At 31.9% G+C, this 22790-nt stretch overlaps 1 protein-coding gene and 1 long non-coding RNA gene across 2 annotated transcripts in view; one reads left to right on the top strand and one right to left on the bottom strand.

Annotated features, from left to right (window-relative positions):
- Positions 1 to 12262, top strand: part of LOC106461724 — a 37893-nt gene extending 25631 nt beyond the window's left edge. The window contains exons 10-13 of the mRNA XM_022388752.1: positions 5863 to 6456; positions 8585 to 8737; positions 9281 to 9440; positions 10068 to 12262. Coding sequence (XP_022244460.1) covers positions 5863 to 6456; positions 8585 to 8737; positions 9281 to 9440; positions 10068 to 10294 — 1134 coding nt within the window. The 3' untranslated portion in view covers positions 10295 to 12262. The remainder of the gene's footprint in view (positions 1 to 5862; positions 6457 to 8584; positions 8738 to 9280; positions 9441 to 10067) is intronic.
- On the bottom strand, positions 1258 to 20779 carry LOC111086320. The gene is made up of 2 exons (XR_002611042.1): positions 20590 to 20779; positions 1258 to 4961 (listed from the first exon to the last, which is right to left on the bottom strand). It is a non-coding gene; the product is annotated as an uncharacterized LOC111086320 (long non-coding RNA).
- Between the last annotated feature and the right edge of the window lie 2011 nt (positions 20780 to 22790).

The raw sequence follows: 22790 nt of genomic DNA on the forward strand, positions 1-22790 counted from the left end.
AACGAGTCATAGATCTTTGCAGCAGTGGCAGAAGTTTGATGTCCAGGATATAACTTATCTGAGACGTAACTACTCTTTCAGACAACCGCCTCCTCTTAGTAGTTTGTAAGTCAATCGAATCATTAAAAATTGCATTTATTGAAGAAATAAAAGACATGGGACACAACATGTAATAAAATGAAACAATCTTTATTGGGTTCACAAAATAATGAGTGCCTTTAGTGAACGTCTATCTGTAACAGCTTTAAGGATAACTGAATCTCTTATTATATCCATTAGAATTGTAAGAACAAATGTTACAGATGGAGAAAACATAGCATTATGTACATGAAACAGTAATGCTATTCTTCTCAGGTGCATGCTCTACCAATGTGACAGTTAATCATTCCCATTAGTAAATAACAGAGGTTAAATCCTTAGGACATTACTCTATCTGCCAGTGGAAAATATCACTATCCACTTATAAACAGGATGTTCAGCCTTAGGTAACTAACTCTTCCCCATGATAAAGCACATGTGACACCACAAGTGAATGACCCAGGATAATAGGTAACTAAGGCAAAAGAAATTATATGACTTTCATGCCCGACATTCTGTGTTAAACTACATATAACTGTATGCAAGAAAAATCTTGTTAAACATGGGTATAGAAAGTATGTAGTATGCCTGCATACCACACAGTGATGGTAGTGGTGAAAAGATTTCTTTTTGTTGTTGTTTTATTGAATTTTGCACAAAGCTACTTAATGGCTATTTGAACTAGCCATCCCTAATTTTGAAGTGATAGACTAGAGGGAAGGAACTCACCACCAACACTTAGGTTACTCTTTACAAATGATTAGTGGGATTGACCATCACATTATAATACCTCCACAACTGAAAGGGTGGGGATTCGAACTCGTGATTCACAGATTGCGAATTGATTGTCTTAACCATCTGGCCATGCTAGGCCTGTGGTGATAACGAAATATACCCTACGATACCAATAACAGAGTACATGTGAAATCAAGAAAGGCAGTTAAAAAACGATTAAAGAAGTTTTATAACCCAAGCACTCATTGAAAGTGAGTCAATTAAGTAGCATATCATCCTTGAGTAGATAAAATATATCTTCAGGAAAATGCTTGGTATATCAAGTGCATTTGTAGTATTCAAAAGCAAAACTTTCAACTAACATGTAAGTAGAAAGCCTGAGAGGAAATGTTTGCAGAAGAATAAAATGAACATGGACAGCATGGAGGTAAATGAGACAAAGTGTGAAATAAAAATGTTATTTATTCACACAGATACAGTGTTGATATCTCCTTAAACACAGACTGTATTACAGTATTCAATACACAAGCTGGCTAGATTCTGTTGTCCTTGTATAAGAACACACTGGCTGCTGGAATGGAATGGCAAGATATTTCATCATTGAATAAAAATTGGGTCCTGGTGCAGTATACTACTATCTTAAGTTACTTATAATAGTGATCTTTCTTATTGCATTCAAGAGTAGATTAATCCCTAGCTCATACCAAGTTGTACAAACCTCTATACCACCTAGTCACTGAGATATAATTCTCAACAACAAGACAAAATGCAATAAACCTGCAACAAAAACTTTGAAAATTTTACCTTTACATATTTAATTAATTTTTAAGGTAAAAATCTGGCAGTTTTCAACTATCATATATTTAACAATATTTAATCAATGGCTGACACCTATGTAAAATTATTTTTATATGATGATATTAATGCTTGTGTGTATGTGTAATTACACTGCATAAAACAATTCAAAAATATTTGGAACTTATAACACTTTAGTTGTGACAAGGCAGAAAATCACAATTATAAAATAACTTTAATTGTTCCCCTTAATCCTTGTTAACATAAATCATTAAGATGATCTAGCATGTGATGTGAAAACTGTATAATTGATCAACCTATGCTCTTTTATGAACATGCTGTAGAGGTGGCTTTATATCTTTACAATTCATGACATATTACTCCAATATGGATTATGGTCAACATGTCCAGCAAGGGCAGTCTGGCGCCAATGATGTTGGATTAAAATGAGTATGTTTATAATAAATTACTAAATGTCCTTGATCACACCTTTGAAAGAGCTGTTTTTAAAACACCTTTAGTGCATGGAGCAACTTAATGGGATATAACCCATCTCTTCAGAGTATCCCATACATGTTTGATGTGAATGAAGTCTGGCGAATGTGCAGTTACTCCTTTGGTTAATCTCTTCTTCATGAAATACACTGATTATTTTAACACAGTAAAAATAGTTGTTATCACCTGTGAAACTTAAATCAGAGCCAATTGTATCACCATATGGCAGCACAATGGGTCATAGGATGTAGTCCCTATAATATGTGCATCAACCCTAGAATTACTATTAGATTTTTTGAACACATTTTTTAAAACTACTTATACATCTAATTGTCTTTGTTTGGTTACAGGATTTATAATAACATACAGGTGACAAAACATGTAAATAAAAAAATACTGTTAATATTGTTTGGTAATTTTTTTACACCGAGTATTGCAATAGGCAAAAACATAAAATTACTCAACAGATTGTAATGTGTGGAATTCACCAGTAGTAAATGGTATGTAAATAAGTCATTAATGTAACGGTTAATGGTATCATTCTGTAGTATATAGAAGTTAGGTGTCCATAAATGCTTATTCCTACCCACACTATTCTTCTACCACTACCTTATGCATGAATGCATCAAACAATTGTAAGAAATGGGATTTTGTCTGGTACAAGATTATTTCCAACTTCGTGCATGCCTCCTACCTGGCTGCATAGTGTGAGATTCATATATAAAAAGAATATGGCTATACGTTATTCATTACTGGATATGCTCTTAGCACCATTTCCAGGGAGCTATTTTGTGCTTTGTTGCGAGTGCAATGCTTTCTTAGGTTGCTAGAATATAGGCTGGCCTTGTGAAGCCTGTTTCTAATCATCTGTATATTGACACACACTGAGGACATGTGATTCAATTTCAAAGCAGATATTGTATGATTACAGCATTCTGTAACCGATAAATAGTGGTCATCTACTTTTTGTTATCATTGGATTCGAAATAGTTCCAGATTCTAATAATGACACTTTCAGTCACTCATAGCCAACTTGCAATTGCATATTTAACTGTATTAGCTTCCATTCATCCAATGTCTTTCCATTGGAGTGAAACATCCAAATGTATTCTTTGAAGTCTAGCCATGGTAAGAGACTGAAGCATTTTTGATTCTATGGTCCATTGAATTTGAAAATGAGACAAGGTAGTGAGAGACATTATTATAACTATAAGGTTACAAGTTCCATTTATCCTTGTAATCGTTTTATTGCTCATTGCATTATTACTATCACTTTTTCAGTGACAATGTAAGGTAGTGCATTATATCAATTCATATAAATACAGAAACAGAAGTTTCTAACTATAATAAAGAAGGAAAATGTAATTTCATGTTACTATTAAGTACTGCTAGAAAGAACAGTACTTATCTATTTGACTAGAAAGTAGTGCAGATATAATTATATTGACCCACTTTATATCACTATTATGTTGTAATAAACACAATAATATTGTCTTACCTAATACTACTATAAATCAGTGTCCAATACAACAATATTAACCTAGAATACAATATTCATAGTTACACTTAATTCCCTTAGAATAAAAGGGCAAGACTCACAAAACTGGAGATACGGCTAATATTTTATTATGGAGTATGTGTCTGTTCCAGCCTTACTCCAATTGAGTTTCTTATTAAAAAGAGATGATACAGAAATTCAAAATTAAAAAAATAATAATTAATAAAACACAGACACAATACAAAACATGTGCAAATGTTTGATAAGTGTGTGTAGAATTGGAAAGAGTGACAGTGTGATAGAAACTTTATTAATTCTCTCTTGCCAGTTAAGAAGAAAAGTTCAAGATAAAACCCTCAAACAAGAAACTATGATAACAGGGAAACTTTGAGTATTTGTTCAAGAAATGCATAAATTCAACAAATAATCTACTTCTATAATAATGTTCTCAAACACATTTTCTAGAAAACCTACAAAACTGAATAGTAGGGAAGAGCTTGGCTTTTAAATATAAAAACAAACTATACATAAACAAACCCAGGCTGTACACAGCCCACTCCTGCTTGAACACAGGTGCAAGGAAGCCCCATGCTATTACCCAATTTGCTGAGCAATTAAAGACAACTGTCTATCTTGTAACATCACAATTGAAATGGCAACCATCTTTCATGCAAGAAAACACATTTCATTACCAATGAGACTGATTCTAGCTCAGTGTACAGTTGAAGTAAGAAGTAGCTTAAAAATAATGAATAATGGCATAACTTTTGTAACTATGTGACATATTCAGCTAAATTGAGCAAACCTTTCTAATAGATAGATCTGCTTAATAACTTCAGATTCGGTCGAGATATTGACTGTGAAGTAATACTAGCTCTCTTATTAACTGAGTTATGATGTCAAATGGAATAATGGGACTGGATGCAAAGTAAAATGCAAAGTTAGCAATCTTTATTATTACATTAAACAGAAACACAGTGTCTGTGTGTACTTGCTTTTTCTTACATGGGACTGTTGATTTTACTAGATTCTTGCTGCTGCTTCTTCTTCTTCTTCAAGATTCTGTTCTAGACTGTTTAAATCCAATATTCCTTAGTTTGCAAGAAATGTTCCATTTACCCTGAGTGACTAGTACTACCCACATGATTAGTTGTTCTCACTGCAACATAACCTCTAGATATCACCTCATTGACCACTGAAGGAAACTGCTGACAATGACCTTGAACAACATGCAATACTGCAGCAATATCACCTCCCTTCCCTCTGGCAGAATGGTTATTATCCACTCAGGAATAAAGGAACAAAGGCAGCTAGAATGAATTCACCTTAATGGCTTTCTTGACCATGTGTTTTGAGAAACCTGCAAACAAAGAATAAGTTCAGATTAATTACTATAATATTATAAGAAGATAGAAACTCATGGTATATTCACATACTTCAAGTACAAAGAAGTTCTAAGTTAGCAATATTAACCTATTTTATATGGTTATAGCTCAGTTCTGAAATAAACATGGCCTGTGTTTCGTAACTATTTAAAAACAATAATTATCTAGTTTTTGTCACTATATTATAGTACTCAAGTAAAGATATTAATCTGTTTTTGAAACTATAATGCACTTCTAGATAAAAAATATCAACAAATTCATTTTATTTTAAGGCTGATCTAAAAAATGGTTGTCACCACATTTTTTGTTTGCAAATGTAAAATGATTTAAAACAAACTATGTGAAAATTATCATAAAACAATAAAGAACAAGAAACACTGTTCTGTCTTTTTACAATAACAAAGTAAAAAAATCATCAAAACTGATCTAACAGTACTGACTTATTATATTTTACTATTAAGTGCTTTTATGAATAACACTCATCAGCTTTAAGTTGGTGAAAAGTAGTTGTGTATAAATAGTATTTACAAACTTGAGGTTATTAGGAAGATATTTTTTTTATCAAGAAATGCTGATATTCTATTAAGAATTCACATCATTTTTAGATCCAACAATGGTGACCCAATATCTGTTGTTTTAAATCAATTCTAGAACAAACAATGTTTACATACTCTATGTTCCCCAAAAGTAGTACTACGCAATATAAGGAATAATGATTAGTCTTACTTAACTAAATACACCAGCAATTTTATATTGTAAAAAAATTATGTTGTATTAGTGATACAAATAATTTTAGAAATGAGTTTGAATGGCTAAAGGAACTAATGTACAGATAATTTGATATTTTATTAAGTATTAAATCTTACATCTCCTCAGATGTCCATCCTGGCATCAGGAATTAATCGGATAATAGAAGAAGTAGTTTTACCAGAAGGGTCTCTTCATAAATATCTTTACGAGATCATCAACATGCATCAGCCCAGAGGTCGAATGAACCATTATGGGAAACCAGATGGGATGATGAGCAACAATTATGAACCAAAGAACAGTTGGTCTAGCATGAGTTATCATACAACTACACAAAGTAGCTATTCAGATAATTTCACACGCATGTACTCAACAGAAAAGGCCTCATCTACGCAACCAAGCCCCGATGATGAATACTCACCTTTTGAAATGATAAGAAATGGATTGAAAGCTATGATATATACTTCTACACCAATTCCTTATCTGCCCAAAGGCCTGAGAAACATCATTCAACGACTGATGTTGGGAAGTGTAGAAGAAGCTAGGGGTTTGAACCCAGCATTGCCTTATGACTTCTTAATGGAAGTGAAAAAAGCAATAGAAATTCTTCTATCAGAAAATGGTCCTGATTCAGAACTCTTAATGCCTATTGGTCACACTCTTCAACCAAATGACCTGGACATTAGTTCTGAGGGGGAGATGAAAGTTATATACAAAATAAAGGTAAGATTTCTTTACTATTTCTCAATTTTCTGTTGGAAAAGGTTCTTTTGTAAATTTTACTAGTTATTTGTACTTAAAAGACATCATGTTTATGTATATTTTTCCATTTCAAATATTTGATTACAAAAACTAAGGTAGTCTTTAATCAACACTTACCAACCAAGATAAATTCTAAAGCCACTGAAAAGCATATCATAAGAATATAAAAAATATATACATAATATGCTAAATATGTATAAAATCAGGGCTATCTAAACACATGGTAACATCACATGCTGTATACATATATCCTATAATGCTTATATATAACAACTCTATTCTTTTTATCCAGTGATAGTTTTTGTTGTATGATATGCTAAGTAAACAAATTCACATCTAACAAAATCCTCATATAATGACAGAACCATGGACTTATTTGACAAGAGTGAGCATGACAGATGTTTGTGTTCGAAAAACAAAATGCAATCCAAGATTTGCAGTTCAAAATAAAGCTTTGACAATGAAAACAAAATTAATATTGCATGCTTGTGGTAAATGAAAATAAAATTTAGTGGTGATAAATATTATACTTATACAATTATACAATGGTAATAAAGCTGAATAAAGTGCTTTTTCGCAGAGATAATAAATTACACAACTGTTTCACAAGTCTTTATTTCTGTATTGAAGTCTCAAGGAAAAAGTAACTGAAAAATCCAAAATCAGAGTAAATCAACTTTATTTAATAAAAAAAGTTAGAAATGAATGACCTTTATACTCCAGATAATTATAAAAGAAGTTTTATTTTAACCAGTGTTTCACCTTTACAGCTACGTTAGGGTTAATACAAACAACTGTTGTATGTACTAACCCTGATGAAACCATAAATGCAAAACATGTGTTAAAATAAAAAAGTTCTTTTACAATTATCTGGAGTATAAAGGTCATTCATTTCTAACTTTTTTCTCAAAACGTGTCAATCTCTTCAGTATGCACTACAAATCAATTTCAGTTTAATATAAATTCCTACTTTATGGCACATTGCGAGTATTTGATCACTAACAAAACCTATTATACATTTCTGTACTTAAAGCCCCAGATCATCCATACTTGTTATATATATATATATATATATATATATTACTGCCAAACAATATGCTTATTGACCAAATACTAAACTATCTGTTATGTGGAAGTATATATATATATATATATATATATATATATGAGACTATTAATAAGATTAAAATATGCCATATATGGATTTAAAAGCCAATTTCATTATAATTTGTTTAGTTTGTTTGAAGTTGAGCACAAAGCTACACAATGGGCTATCTGTGCTCTGCTCACCATGGGTATCGAAACCTGGTTTCTAGCATTGCAAGTTCGCAGACATACCGCTGTGCCAGTGGAGGCAATTTGTTTAGTGTACAGAATCCTACCGATTTCTTTCTCAGTAGGCATGAAATTATCAGTGCAAAATACAAACACATCACAATGACATGATACACTCTGATTAGTAGGTTTCTTTCTAGTTGATCATTAAAACAATGATTTATAATAAATATTTTAAGGGATATTGCATTTCAAATTAAAATAAAGGAAACAATAATTTCTTAGGTTTCTTTTTTTTTTAATAAAAAGAAAGAGAAGTTAACTTAACATAGGGAAAAATATTTCAAGTGCATGCACCATAAGATTCAAAATTGCAAAGTAAACATAATGTGAGCTAATTCAACTTTTATCTGTTACTAAGTAGTGTCAGGTTTTAGAAATGAATTTATAGGCTGGGTCTCTCTCCTATATACAAGTTAAAACTACATTTATATGATATTTAACTTTCTGTTTATGAAATAAAATTATTAAAGACCTGAACAATGAAACACAAGAAGTTCCTCCTTACTTTTATTATGAGATTGTCTGAAGTCACTGATCATTGCACAGATAACTATTGTATTTATGGATATATTGCTGATTTTATCAAACAACTCCAGCATGAAACACAGTCAACTGAATTTTAAAGATGATCTTCACTCATTAATCATTCCTGAACAATTTACTTTTATATTTAATATCCTGAAGTTTAATTGTTGTTGTTTTTCCAGAAGGTGATACAATCATAAATATATATATATATCTTCTTCTTCAGGATTTATTAGCAACAGTTCAGAAAGACTTAAAGAATGCCACTGCCGGGAGCAGAGAAGAAGAAATGCTAGAAATCTGGGAAGCAACACTTGAAAATTCTCTGGCTAGTAATTTCTGGTATGACTGGTACCAAGTTGCAAAAGAACATCGGAAGGTATATTTCTATAATATCTGATACACCTTCAAATATGCTTATTATTAATGTCAGTTTTATAGTTCAGAAAAATATAATTTTCAAATATTCCTGTTTGAAGTCTGTATACCAGCAAATGGAAGACTTATCTATATTTGTAAACTCAAAAGGTGTTGTAATGTATATGAAAATCCCTTCCCATATGGTTTACCTCCAAACTATCACTGAAAGACAAAAATCACATTTTCATATCTGTTTATCATGGAAATGAAAATTATTAATAACATTATGTTTTTTTTTAAAGATTCTTCAGTGACACGTATATATATATTCCATAAATGTTTTCATAGTGAAATAAGTGCATAACATTACTGTCTTCAAGAAGTTACTAGAGAAAGCAGTTCTTGCTTGTTGGGTAAATTGTATTTATTTAATTTCAACATCTCATAAAATAAGTAGAGCATAAATTAACATTTAATGATAGTCACTATGTAATCTTAACAGCTTTACATTACATTTAAAAAACTTCCTAAAATATACAGCCATGGTCTCATACTTTCCTAGATCACTATCATGAATGATTCATGGATGTTGATAGAAGGAAAAATTGGAGAGTTTCCCGAGGACAAGAAGTGTCACATGATTGCTCTGGAAAAGCTTATGGAATTAAAAGGATTTTATGAATCTCCATTAAAGATGATCAAGAAAACATTTTATAAAGCTGGTAAGTATCAATTCAGATAATTTGAGTTTGGAACATTTTTCAAAGGTGTTAGGAAAACAAGCAATATCATTATGACTACAGCAGCATATGGTTATCATCTCATTGTTAAAAATAAGAGTCAAATTTTCCTATTACTTTTGTGGTAAGAACACATTTCATATAGAAAAAAATAACTTTAATATTGAACTTGTACCAAAATAATTAATTTAAGTTTCTCTACCTTCCGACAGGTTAACGATGGGCACTTTTATTTATTTCCACACTTCCAGTTTTTTTCCACAAATCATCTGACTTGTAAGAAACAAAAGAGAGCAATATATTTATTTTAAAGTACTTAAGCTTTTTTCATTTCAAAGGAGATTAAAGATTAACACTTCTTACTTATTGTGAGATTGCTTGTGAGATACAAAAGAAAGATAGTTATTTGGAGATTATTTTTATACTAGTAGATTTTTCTCACCCATACAAGTGTGTTCTCTCAGTATCAATTTTTCTTTAGCTCTCAGTTAATTAGTGGCAGAAAGGTTTCAGCTTCATATACACATTTCCAGATTTTCTACAAAAACAGCAGACAACCATAGAGTTTCCTAATTTAATGTCCCCTTTTTTGGTCATCTTTCTTTGCAGAAAACAATGCTGTTCTCCGTGGTGACAGAGACCCAGTGACCGGAAAGTTGTTCTGGACCAAGATCATGCTGTGCTCTTGTTCTGACTACTATCGATGCAACAAATACCATAGTTACAATCCTAGTAACACCTACTACTCCTCTTCATATTACTCTCATAGCTATCCATCTAGTAACACCTACTACTCCTCTTCATATTACTCTCATAGCTATCCACCTTATAAGTAACACTCCTATTCCTCATGTTTGATTTTCTTACTCTACTCCTGTCTAAATAAATGGATTATGTTTTTACTAAATTTCTGGTTACTTCTCTAATTCAGCTTCTTACTATAAACCTGGCTCTGCTTACAGCTTATTTATTTACTAATCCTTTCCTGAATATATAGTTATTCTGAACTACATTCAAGAAATACAGATCAAGAATTAGAGTGAAATATAAATCTATACTTAGATTAAGCTTAATCATGAATAATGTGTGTGAAACAGAATTGTGCCACAATCAGTCATTTTTAAAGTACACTGCATATCCCAATCCAAGTACACCTTTGCTCAGTTCAGATAGATTTATATATCAAGGCCTAATCTACACTGAGATCAAGCAATGCCATTTGACAGTAGCATGCTTAAGGAACTTTATTCTGACCTTAACTTTCATGTGAAAAGAAGTTATTGGAATGAAATTCAATGTAGTAACTGTACCTTATTTAGGTAATTTCAGAAAAAGTAAAACACAAAAGAATCAGGTTTAACTGATTTTTATGAGCTTTTTTATATACTAGTTTGCCATCAGCTTGGTCCTTGATTTATCACAATTTAATATAAACATCAATTTTATTAATATTTTTGTATTAGAAATATTTGATACTTAAAAATAGAATTTCATCTTAAAAAATATTCTGAAAAAATAATTAGCTTATACTACGTATATACACAGATTCAGTTATTATACCTACTTATTCCTTAAACCCTGATAGCTAAACCTAATCTGTTAACTTGTGTGACTATGTCTTTCTATTGAATATAGTGCATCTCAGTTTGAGACTTAAATGAGAAGTTTGAATAATAATTTTACTCGAGTGATAAATCATATTTAAAAAAGTGTTGTTGGTGTGTATCATTATATTTTTATGATAAGAATTGCCTTTATCACAAAATAATGTGATATAATTTAAATAAGACAGTATGAAAAAAGACATTACAGAACTGGCAAAAAGTAGCATGAGCACCTACATTCTGTTTACATCCTCTATCAAATAAGAATTGAAACAAAACATAAGGAAGAAAAATAATCTAATAATGATTGTTACATTCAATATACAAAACTTTGAAACCTTTTTTAAGAAAGGAACAAAATCAAATACTTGTCATTAAACAATCGGTTATATGAAATTTTGAAATCTCATTCAAAAGGAATAAAGAATCTAATAATTACTGTTACACACTGAACATGAAATTTTTAAGACTCATTGAAAAGAAAAAAAAATCTAATAATTATTGTTACACATTAAACTTAAAATTTTGAAATCTCATTCAAAAGGAACAAAATCTAATAATTATTGTTACACATTGAACATAAAATTTTGAAATCTCAATCAAAAGGAACAAAGAATCTAATAATTATTGTTACACATTAAACATATGTGAAATGTTGAAACCTCATACTGTTCATACATAAGAGGACTTTAGTCAGTTCAGTGTTACAATAAAAATTGTTCTTTTAAAAACACCCAATAGCCTTAATATTTTTTTAATGCAAGGTCTAATAAGCTCATTAAATACACTTGATTATAAATTCAGTTATAATAACTTTAACAAGGTTTACTGTTCAATATTTAAAGTAGTATGCAATAGTTTGCTGTGTATGTACATCTTCAGAGTGGCTATGGCTTGTATTTGAGTAAAATACTGCAAAAAATCACCATTATTCTATTTAATGTCATATACTACTGATTTTACTACTAATGTTTAATGTTTTACACTGTGTGACTTTTCAACTAGTATAAAAGTAAAATATATATCAAAAACGTTTATATTTATTGAAATGAATTCTTAAGGTTGTAATTTTTGAGTATATTCTTGATTTTATAGTAAGTGTTATTAATCTCATCTGTATGTTTTTGTTTCTCATCCATGTTTTGACCAAATCTTTAACGTTTTAACAGTGTAATAACTAATAAATGAATTAAAGCATGACTTGGCTCTTTATTCTCTAATTTATCATAATAATCATCATTTTTAGAATTCATTAAATAACACATTGAGTAAACAATAGTTCAGGAAAAAATAGAAATTATGTAATAAGTAGAAAGTATTGATTTATTATTATTATTTATTCAGAACTACAGATTTCAATATCATCAAAGTTTCTGCTTAATACCAAAATATTATTAAAATTAATAATGCTGTATGTGAAACTCACTTCGAGAATCCTTCAAAGGTAAACAGAGCTTCTTCAAAACTGGGCTGCTTCACTGTTAGTAACATAACATAAAAGCATAATTCTAAAACTAAAATCACTGAATAAAAAAGGTGTTTTTTGTTAATTTTGTCACCTCATCACATTCATCTAAAATTCGAAGCATGTAAAACAATGCTTTGAAAATATATGGCCTCTACACATACTATCATCTCAATGTTCATATGCCATCACAATCTGATTGCATCCCTTTCTTCTTTGAATGAACATCCTAAGTTTATGATAGTAACAAAAATTACATGTACAGTCAGTTATAATGCACATAACCCATGACATTTCAGTGTGCCACTTTATAGCTCATAGGTGCATAAATTAATAACCTGTTTCTAAACATGTACAGGTCATATATAAGGCTTAATTTACACACCCTCACCTTTGACTGTACCCGTTTCTAAAATATGAAAATGAATTTGTTGTTCCTGTTTATATAAGTCAACTTCTAAAGCTCTCTTATACACACACACATACATCTGATGCATTTATTCAGGGGCCAGGTGTGACCTAATGGTTAGTGTGTTGGACTGTGGTTCTACAAGTTTGTGATTTGCATCCCACTATGCAGAAAAAGAAAAAAGTGTTCTGCACTTTGAAGACACATGTCAAATCTAACTTCAATTAAAGTAGCTCAAGTGGGTGCCATTTACCATCTGCATTCCCTCTAGTTTATCATTTGTGGGATGGCTATTGCAGATAGACCCTATGTAGTTTTGTAACCTACTCCATTTCAAGAGTGACAGAACATCATACATAGGTGGCTCAAAAGTACTACCAATATTTAATCCATTAGAACACACTGGAATTTCAGGTTCTATTACAACCCAGTCATTAGATGTAAATTGACTTTTAACATGTCCTTCTCACTGGTACAATGACTGCTCTCCTGGTTATCATTGGAAGTACAATCTCTGGTGTAGTAGCTGTCATGTAGCATACAAGAATTTCTTGGGCAGTAAAGTTATTTGAAGTTAGCCTAACCTCACATCCATGTCTCTGCATGAAGTCAGTTCCCAATATATGTTCTTCCTGGCTACTCTTTTACTAATGAATAGTGGGATTGACCATCACATTATAATGCCCCCACGGCTGAAAAAGCAAGCATACTTGGTGGGATGAGGATTCGAACCCGCGACCCTCAGAATGTGAGTCAAGCGCCCTAACCACCTGGCCATTTCGAGCCTAGATGGGTAGCAATATGGATAGTCTGTTGTTTATTATTCTACCCATTCACTCTGGAAATGATTTCAAACAGCTCAGTATGACTACCATGATATCTTCAAATTATAGTCCAATGGTTTCTCTACTGGGAGATGCTGAACTTGCAAGACAAATTCTGGAACTGGATTTAGTAGTATCATGGGGTAGTAATCCAGAAAGGTTCTTTAATAACAGGAGGCACAGCAATGAGGGTAATAGGTGAAGACCATATGTGTTCTCCTATTACATATCTGGTATTAGATGGTATTTTCAGTTTTAATTCTTGAGCAAATGCAGAAAGAGGAGTGGCTGGTTAAATCTTTATATTTAATAATTCGTTTCCCAGATGCTTTATTCTATCACTTATTTTCTTTTCTTCCTTGCTTCACTACTGACTATGTAGATGCCTTTCTGCATTTTCTGAAACTTGTTGTTGTAATCCTTCTGTAGTCCCATACAGTTTCATCGATTTAGTTATCAGATTTATATATTTTTTATTCCTCTTTAAATATCAGGTCTATTTTTTTAAAACCACTCTCTTAAATTCCTGTCACATTCTTCTAATTTTCAAAATTTTTTTTCTATAAATGCTCTGTCTCTTTAAGTTTGTTGTTGTTTCAATTGTTTTGTCATGTCTAGCAAGTTTCCTATCCACACTGTATGCCCTTGTGGTCATCATCATCAATAGTTTCTTCTTAAACATAAAGTTCTATTTTATTTTCACCAAAATGATATTCCTCTCCTGTCACCAGTTGTTTTATTGTTCTTCGGTTGTTGGGTTCTTTAAAATTATCTGATGTAAATAATTCAATGTCCAGTTCATATAGCAATAAAAAATCACTATTTCCTCCTCTAATGTTTCTACAAATATCATCAATACAGGTTAGAACAACAAAAATGCATATAAAGGGAAGATTTAAGTAGTGTGATATATATATATAAATATACCATGTATTTCTGCTTTCTAGTACTAATATAGCATTGTTCTAAATGAGGGCTTGCACTTAAGTTTTTTTTCATAGCCAGCCGGACCACACCTGGACATGTCTTTTGGGCGGCCAGGCAGCAGTTTAGTTGGCCAATGTATTTTTTTTTCTAATTTTGTAACTAAGCAACACATAAAGGAATGAATCATACTATGACCTATAGACCTTTCTTTCTTGTTGTACTAACAAAGATTCATTTAGAGATAAATTGTCAAAAAAATTATTTAAAAAAAAGAAATCCCTGCTAAAAACCAGAGTGATAAATAAATTATACTGTAAAATGGTGTACATCTAGTATGTTGCATACAATGTACGATAAAAACTTATATGATCAGTTAATGAGGACTGCAGACAAATAATCTAAGACAATGAGTGCACATAGGTCTTTTCTTTTTCAATCTTTATTGAAGTGTTCACTCTTTGAACTTAAGAAACTGTCACATCTCACACCTGGTGAGTTCAGAACTTCTACTCTGGAAACTTGTACTTTGTCTTAAAAAGCAAAAACAAAACACAACAAATCCCAAAAGTTTTGCCATGTGCTTATAGTAAAACAGAAGAAGTTTGGAAATAGAAGACAATAAAGTGTAACACTCAAAGTTAGCCTAGGTCACTCAGTGCTGAATAAGGTACAAATATTGTTTTAAAATAAATGAAAAACTACATAGAATGATGTACTTCAAACTGTATGACTGCATTAATTTGCAAAAGAAATCATCACAATGTCCGTTCTATTCAGGACTTCATCTGGCTGAATGATCAAGGTCCAGCCGACAGAGGTGGAAAGTGATTAGCACAGTGTGATTTTTATTTTATGTATTTCTGTTGTTTTTGTTGCATTAATACCAGATTTTTTTCTTTACTTATTTGTCATATCTCTAGTCTTCACCTTCCAGGCTGTGTCCCACCACGAATATTCTTGGATTCATGTCTTTTACTAATTTTCATATCACCAAAATATAAGATCAAAATCCTGCTTTATCCACCACTCCCACACCTAATTTAGGGGCTGGTGGTATCTACATGTAAACTTGTACCTAAATTATCAATAATCCCTTTCCCTAGGAAAATCACAGATTTTTTTATCCCCCTTGCATGCACTTTAAGTTATTTTACCTCCTTTTCTAGCAAATTAAAAATTTTATTCCCTTATGAAGAGATTGTGATGATTTCAAGACCCCATAGTTCAATTTCTTGGGAACAAGGCTTCAAATATCCCCATTTGCAACACTTCTTGGGCCTAGATGACCTCAAAAAATATACACCTTTTCCCTGAGAAATCACATGTGGCCCATCAGAGTCTGGAGTGAGCGCTTGGATCTACGGTATACAGTGCAGCATGCGGCTGAAGTTTGGTCATGCATTTTGGGACAGCTTGAAAGTGATTGACAATTTTCTAATTACTGTATAGTATACTATAGTTGTCTCTTGGAGGTTTGCGAGTGTATATGATCACAGTGAACATGTGTTACAGATGTGATAGCATTTAATCACGTGATACAGAATGAACGAGCCATATTTATTAAATCGATATTATGTTGAGTAAAGACTGCAACAATGATAATATATAATTGTAATAACATTATAAATTTATCATGCAATTAAATACACAAAGGCATATAACATTGTGCTAATCAGCATCTGTGTTTTACTACAAAATGTGTATAAAAAAAAACATCACATTAAGCTACCACTTCTCTAATCCACTATAACAATAATTGACAAGTTGCAAAAGTTTTCCTGCTGTGTGAAGATGTTAGTTACCAAAAAGCTTCAAGCTGTTCCAAAATTCAAAATATCATGCACTTGCGGATATATCATACCCAGTCGGAACCAGCCAAGTGCGAGCTCAGATCAGATCTCATTCTGTGCCCATCATTATGCTGATGCATATAAGCCTTTGTATAACGGCAAGAAATTGCCTTGATATTTGAGAATAACACTGCAAATAATTTTCAGGATAACGTTGTTATTCTCTTACTTGTCTCATCACAGAAATATTATTTATTTTATAGCGGAAATAATCACTTAAATTTAGATTTTCTTGGCCAATTTTTTAGTGGCCACATGGACCACCCAGGAAAACCTTTTGGGTAATCCGCCAGCATCTTTAGTGGCCAATAGCAAATGGACCACCATTAATTTGAGCTCTGTAAATATATCATTTATTCTGTATATGTGCAGTTTTCACTTAACACATGTTCAGAGAAAGTCAAATGCTTAAATTGATGTCATTCTACTTGACTTTTTTCCTTGCCATTTTATTGAGATCACACTTGTTTTGACTTTGGGGAAACATGGCTGTAATGCTGCAGGTTATGCAAGACATTTGACAGCTAGCATCCTTCAATGGTATTTCAGGTGGTATCATGTGGTTACAGCCTTCCCTATGCTAGTTGTTCTGTGTAAACCTCAAGTTATCTGCGATGTAAATAATGTTAAATTTAGACAGTCTGGTAGGTAATCTTGGCCTGAGCAGTTTAGAAAAAAAAAGATACCTAATCCAGTAGAAGCGACCATTCTGTGTCAGTAAACAAATATACACACACACACTATGTTTGTGAATTAACAAATTGTGTTTACTTCTATATTACATTGTGTCTAGTCTCTTTATTTCATTCTTGTGAACTCAGTTACTCAGAGATTCAGTACAACATAATAAATACAATGTAGAATCTCCTGTTATCAACCAGATTTATCCCATTGCTCTAAGGTTAACTCAGCTTTACCTGAATATACCACAGTTGCAAAAAATTCTTCATGCAGTGATGACACTTTATAAATAATTCTCTAATTTAATTATATTGTGAATAACTTCTTGAACAGTAGAAGAGGATCACTAAGTACACATAAATTATAATTCAAATTTTAAATGTTACTCAACCGTCATAAAGATGAGAAAGGATAATTACTTCTTTATAAGAGAAAAATATGTACCAACTTAAAAAGTCCTGGAATTGATTGCTGCTATTAGTTTTTACTTGATTAGGAAAACCCACTTACATATTTGGAGTAATGAGAATCTTAATGAAGATTCTAAGCAAAAAAAAACTTTCTTTATTTGACACAGAACATCGATTTATATTCAAACAAAAGAAGATTACCTACCAATTTAAGTTCAAGTTCTATTATTTGGTACAATCCTTGTATAAAACATACCTCCACATTCTGACTATTGAAAGTCATAGTTAAGATTCTGACTGATCTAAGGACATTTGTACTTTGTATCTGATGCATTCCTGCCCAGACATCTAAATCTAGAGTAAATATTCCCATATGGCAGAGCACAATACTTGGTTAAAGCACAGCAGTCAAAATAAGTAATTTAAGTTAGTTACAAGATTAAGTACGTTACATATTATAAAAAACATTAGCCCATAGTAGACAATTATTACAAGGAAACATAAATTCAATACTTACAGTACAACTTGGACACACCTAAGTTAGTAAGTTTTGTATAGGAACTAATTCTGTGAAATTGGTAATAATTCTTAATATTTGGAAACCTATAATGTCAATTTTTATGGCTGTATTGAAATATAAATAAGTATCCTTACAAGAATGTGCACTTTTAAAACTTCCCTTTAATAGATCAAGTTGAAATCTTCCCTCAGTGAAATATGCAAGTTACAGCTGTTTATTACAAACCTAATAACAAGGCCTTACTAAACACGTGACTTGTTTTACATACATGTTGAGCATCCTTTACCACATACTTTGTTTTTGGAATTTCATGAAAAGCTACTGGAGGCTTATCTATGCTAGCTGTCCCTAATTTTGAAGAGGCAGACTAGAGGAAAGGCAGCTAATCAACACCATCCACCACCAACTTTTGGGCTTCTCTTTTACCAATGAAAAGTTGGATTGAGTGTCACAATGGTTGAAAGAACGAACATGTTTGGTGATAGGATTTGAACTCACAAACTGCAGATTGTGAGCCGAGTACCCAGGATCATGCCCGGATCTTTACCAAACAGAAGTGATTATGTTCACCAGTGGCGTATCTAGGAGCGGAAAGGCCCGTGGCAAAGTATTACTGATGCCCTCCTCCCCCGAGCTTCCTCCAAAACTAATAACTTTTATGGTTCATATAGAGCAAAAGAAATACGTAAAGCCTATTAAGTTCACTGCTTATTAATCAAATATAATGAATGAGAAAGAAGGGATCACCTTCTTAAGAAATTTAACGTGAAGAAAAAATTCAGCTAGACATATTTTCTAAACATATTATATCAGTATTAGCAAATACAAACATAAAAGTTTAACACAGGTTTACATAAAACTTATGAATATTCCATAAGAAATATCTTTAAAAATCTTTCTTCCTTGCTTTCATCTCCACAAATTGATCAATGAGTTCATTAAAGTTTAACCGATGAGCAAAATCTTGTTCGATTGATAGAAGTGCCAGTCCATGTAATTGTTGCTGACTCATGTTGCTTCTCCAATGCTTTTTAATAATTTTAATTTTTAATAATTTTTTGAGAAAGCCCGCTCGGCACTTGCAGTTATCACTGGCATCATCAGAAATAATAACAAGGCTGTGCAAACCTCAGGAAAACTTGCTGATAGATAATGGCTCTCTATGAGCAATAAATTAGCAAATTCCCTGATTGTAGAAACTTTGTTGATTTCACTCTTCAGAGTGGATCTCATGCTGAGGATTTCTTGAGTGAATGATTTTGATACTTGCTGGCAAATATTGTTCCTTCCTTAAGGAGCTGTAAATCTGAAAGGTTATACAATGTACTGGGCTGCAACACAGAGAAGGTGAAGACAACTTCATGAAGGGAAGTGAAACAGGAGTTCAGCTTATTCATGATGAAGTCTAAGGTGCGATAAGAAATCTTTTTCAGAACAAACTTTCCGGATCTGTCAATCTTTTGTCTTCGCAAAGTTTATAAAAATGTCACTTTACAGGTGTCGGCCATTTTTTTTCAAAATTCAGGGAAAACTAACCAGCCTCTCGCTATGATTGATGCTTCTTCTTTTAGATTTTCAAACTGGTTTCTATAGTTGCACAATTCATCCAAACACATCTTTATGAGCTTTGCAGCTCTAGCCAGATCAGCTGTTTCTGACTGAAGCATTTTCAACACTAAATTTATAGACTGCAAAGTTTTGCACTGGAAAGCTAAAACACAAACAAAGTTAAAATTTTCATGGAGTTTCTTAAATGCAGTGGCTTTATTGCATTTGTTTGATTTTGAGCTACCCAAAATTATTTTTTCCAGAGCTTTTTGAACTTCACAAAATTGTACCTTGAGAGCAAAAACTGCATCAAAACGTCCAACCCATCTAGTTGGGTTCAGGCTTTTAATAGTTGATCCTTGCTGAGTACCAGATTCAGAGATTAAACTTGATAATATGTCCCATCTTTTGACACTTAGTCCAAAAAACATATACACTTTGAACATCATAAAACTGAGCCATTTCTGTCACATCTTTTACTGCACCATTAACTACTAAATTAAAATTATGAGCAGCACATTGAACATAAACTGCACTGGACTCAATATCAGTTATTCTCTCTGTACATCACTGTATATTTTCTTCATATTACTGCCGTCATCATAACCTTGACCATGACACCTCGAAATGGAAAATCCTTTTTGTTCAATGTTTTGCAAAATTTGTTCAGATAGGTAGGTTGCTAAGCCTTATAAAATTTTGCACATGGACAATGTGAAACAAATATTTTTTTAGGTTTTATATATATATATATATATATACATTTGAAATAACCAAAAATTATAAATTACTATATCAATACCATAGAATTCCACTATAACTTATCAAACTTAGTAACTGAGTTGTATTTGGGTCTTGAAAAACATAAAATTTCGAACTCACTAAAGACTCACCTTATCAGCATGAAGATTTGTATTGAAAATGTGTAATGACATCATAACACATGAAGATGGCTGAGAAGCTGAGAAAGCCACTAGGGGGACATTATTCACTTCTTATATACAGAAGTGTATATTAGGGACTGTTTCCAAAAATAGAAAGAAGTGAGTGGTGCCACTGTGTTTGATTCAGTACTGGAGTGAAATCTCAGCAAATACAAAAGATAGGAGGTTCTTATTTTAGATACTAGCTCATTAATATTGGTAATTTAAGTTCCTAATTCATATGAAACTAGAGACTTTGTATTTTGACATCACAAACATATAATTTGAACCAGTGCTGCATTCAACATACCACGTGACACAAGCATCAATGTTTAGGTGTGTTTTTTTTATATTTGCTTTTAAATTAAGAAATTTAGTAATATATAATACTAAAATTTGAATTACACTCTCCAGTTTGATACCAAATTAATTGACATAAATTCATAAAATAGTAGTTCAATAAAATGTTGAATGCAAGTCAATAAACACAATGACATGGCCTTTGACCCGTGGTGATAGGGTTAAGAGACTGCTCTGTACACTGTCTGCTCACAAATTTATGAAGAACGCAGGCACCAGCCACCAGAGACACTTGCCAAATGTCGACTAGTTCAGACAGAATCAGTGTTGCCAGCTTGTCAGTGCGGGATTCAGCTGCACACTCAGTTTCTCATGTGGAGTTCAGGCATATTAAATACTAAATATATTTTATTTTAATATTTTCTAAGCTGTGAAAACTGTGAAGTAAAATGTGGGCTCCTGGTATTTTGCCACTAAAGCCACTCTATTGTTACACCACTGATATTCACTTAACATTTCTTGAATCAAACTAATGAAAATTAAGGTTTTTGTACCCAAGTACTTTTAAACCTACTTAAAACAATTCCATCACAACCCAGTCATTACACATATTCTATAGAAAAAAAATATGTTCAATAAAGTATTTTCACTAATTTTAGTCTTAACTATTTAATTCACTGAAACATTCCAATGTAAAAGTATAACAGGCAAGTAGATTCCACACTATAAACTCTGATACTACTTCCAATTCAAGCTGAAGGACAGAATTTAATCTGATGAGTTTATACTAAGTTTCCATAATAACTCAAATATCTTATCTACTCCAACTCAAGTATAAAAGCAAGTGAACTGTTAACTAACTAGAGTAATGCCTCCTATGTTTTCAGAGTTTAATCATTTGACATACTATGTACATATCTTTGGAAAGCAACGTACTTAATTATATAGATGGTCTTTCAGAGAATTCATCAAAGTTGAATATGTGATTGTCATTTACTGTTTCACGGGGGGGTGGGGGGGGGTGTCTTCCTATAAAAATTCAAGTTTGAATCCAAAACATATGTTATTTACTAACAACTACAAAAATACCATTTTGGTTTTAAAATGTTACTAAATTACTGAGAATAGTATGGAAGCCCGGAACACTAAGATGTTTGTTTGTTTGTAATTAAGTACAAGGCTATACAATGGGCTATCTGTGCTCTGTCCACCACGGGTATCGAAACCCACGTTGTAAGTCCGCAGACATATCGCTGTCCCACTGGGGGGCGAACAGTAAGATCAAAAAATAAAAATATAAAGATTTTATCTCGTATGTACCAGAAACTAGTTAAATAATCACTGGATGTAAGGCTTTGAAAATATGGCCCAAATAAACTTTAAGTTATAATTCACAAGAAGTATATTCTAATATAAAGTACATTATTATTATGATTGACGTATAATATTCAAAGTATAATAACATCAACGTGACTTCTAGTTGTTCAGTATAAAACTTCAAACTGACGAGCAAGTAACTACTAAGGAACTGATGTAAAACCTAACTATGAAATGAACACATCAACTAATTGTTATTTATAAAATAATATCTACAATTAGGCCCATTTATTCTACAATTTGTGCATTTAAACATACGACATAGTATCTGGTATCTACGAGATAATACCTTTATTATTATTTTTCACCTTACAATGGAATATAACCGCCCCCCCCCCCAAAAAACAAATTCCGTTTTGAACCCCAGTTAAACGACAAAATATGTACTGTAATGTGCTAACAAACTGTTCAAAATAGTATATTTATATGTATATATGTGTGTATTATATATACACACACACACGTGTGTGTGTGTGTGTTACAAATATACAATA

Source organism: Limulus polyphemus, unplaced genomic scaffold, assembly GCF_000517525.1.
Source record: "Limulus polyphemus unplaced genomic scaffold, Limulus_polyphemus-2.1.2 Scaffold1019, whole genome shotgun sequence".
Lineage (NCBI taxonomy): Eukaryota > Metazoa > Arthropoda > Merostomata > Xiphosura > Limulidae > Limulus > Limulus polyphemus.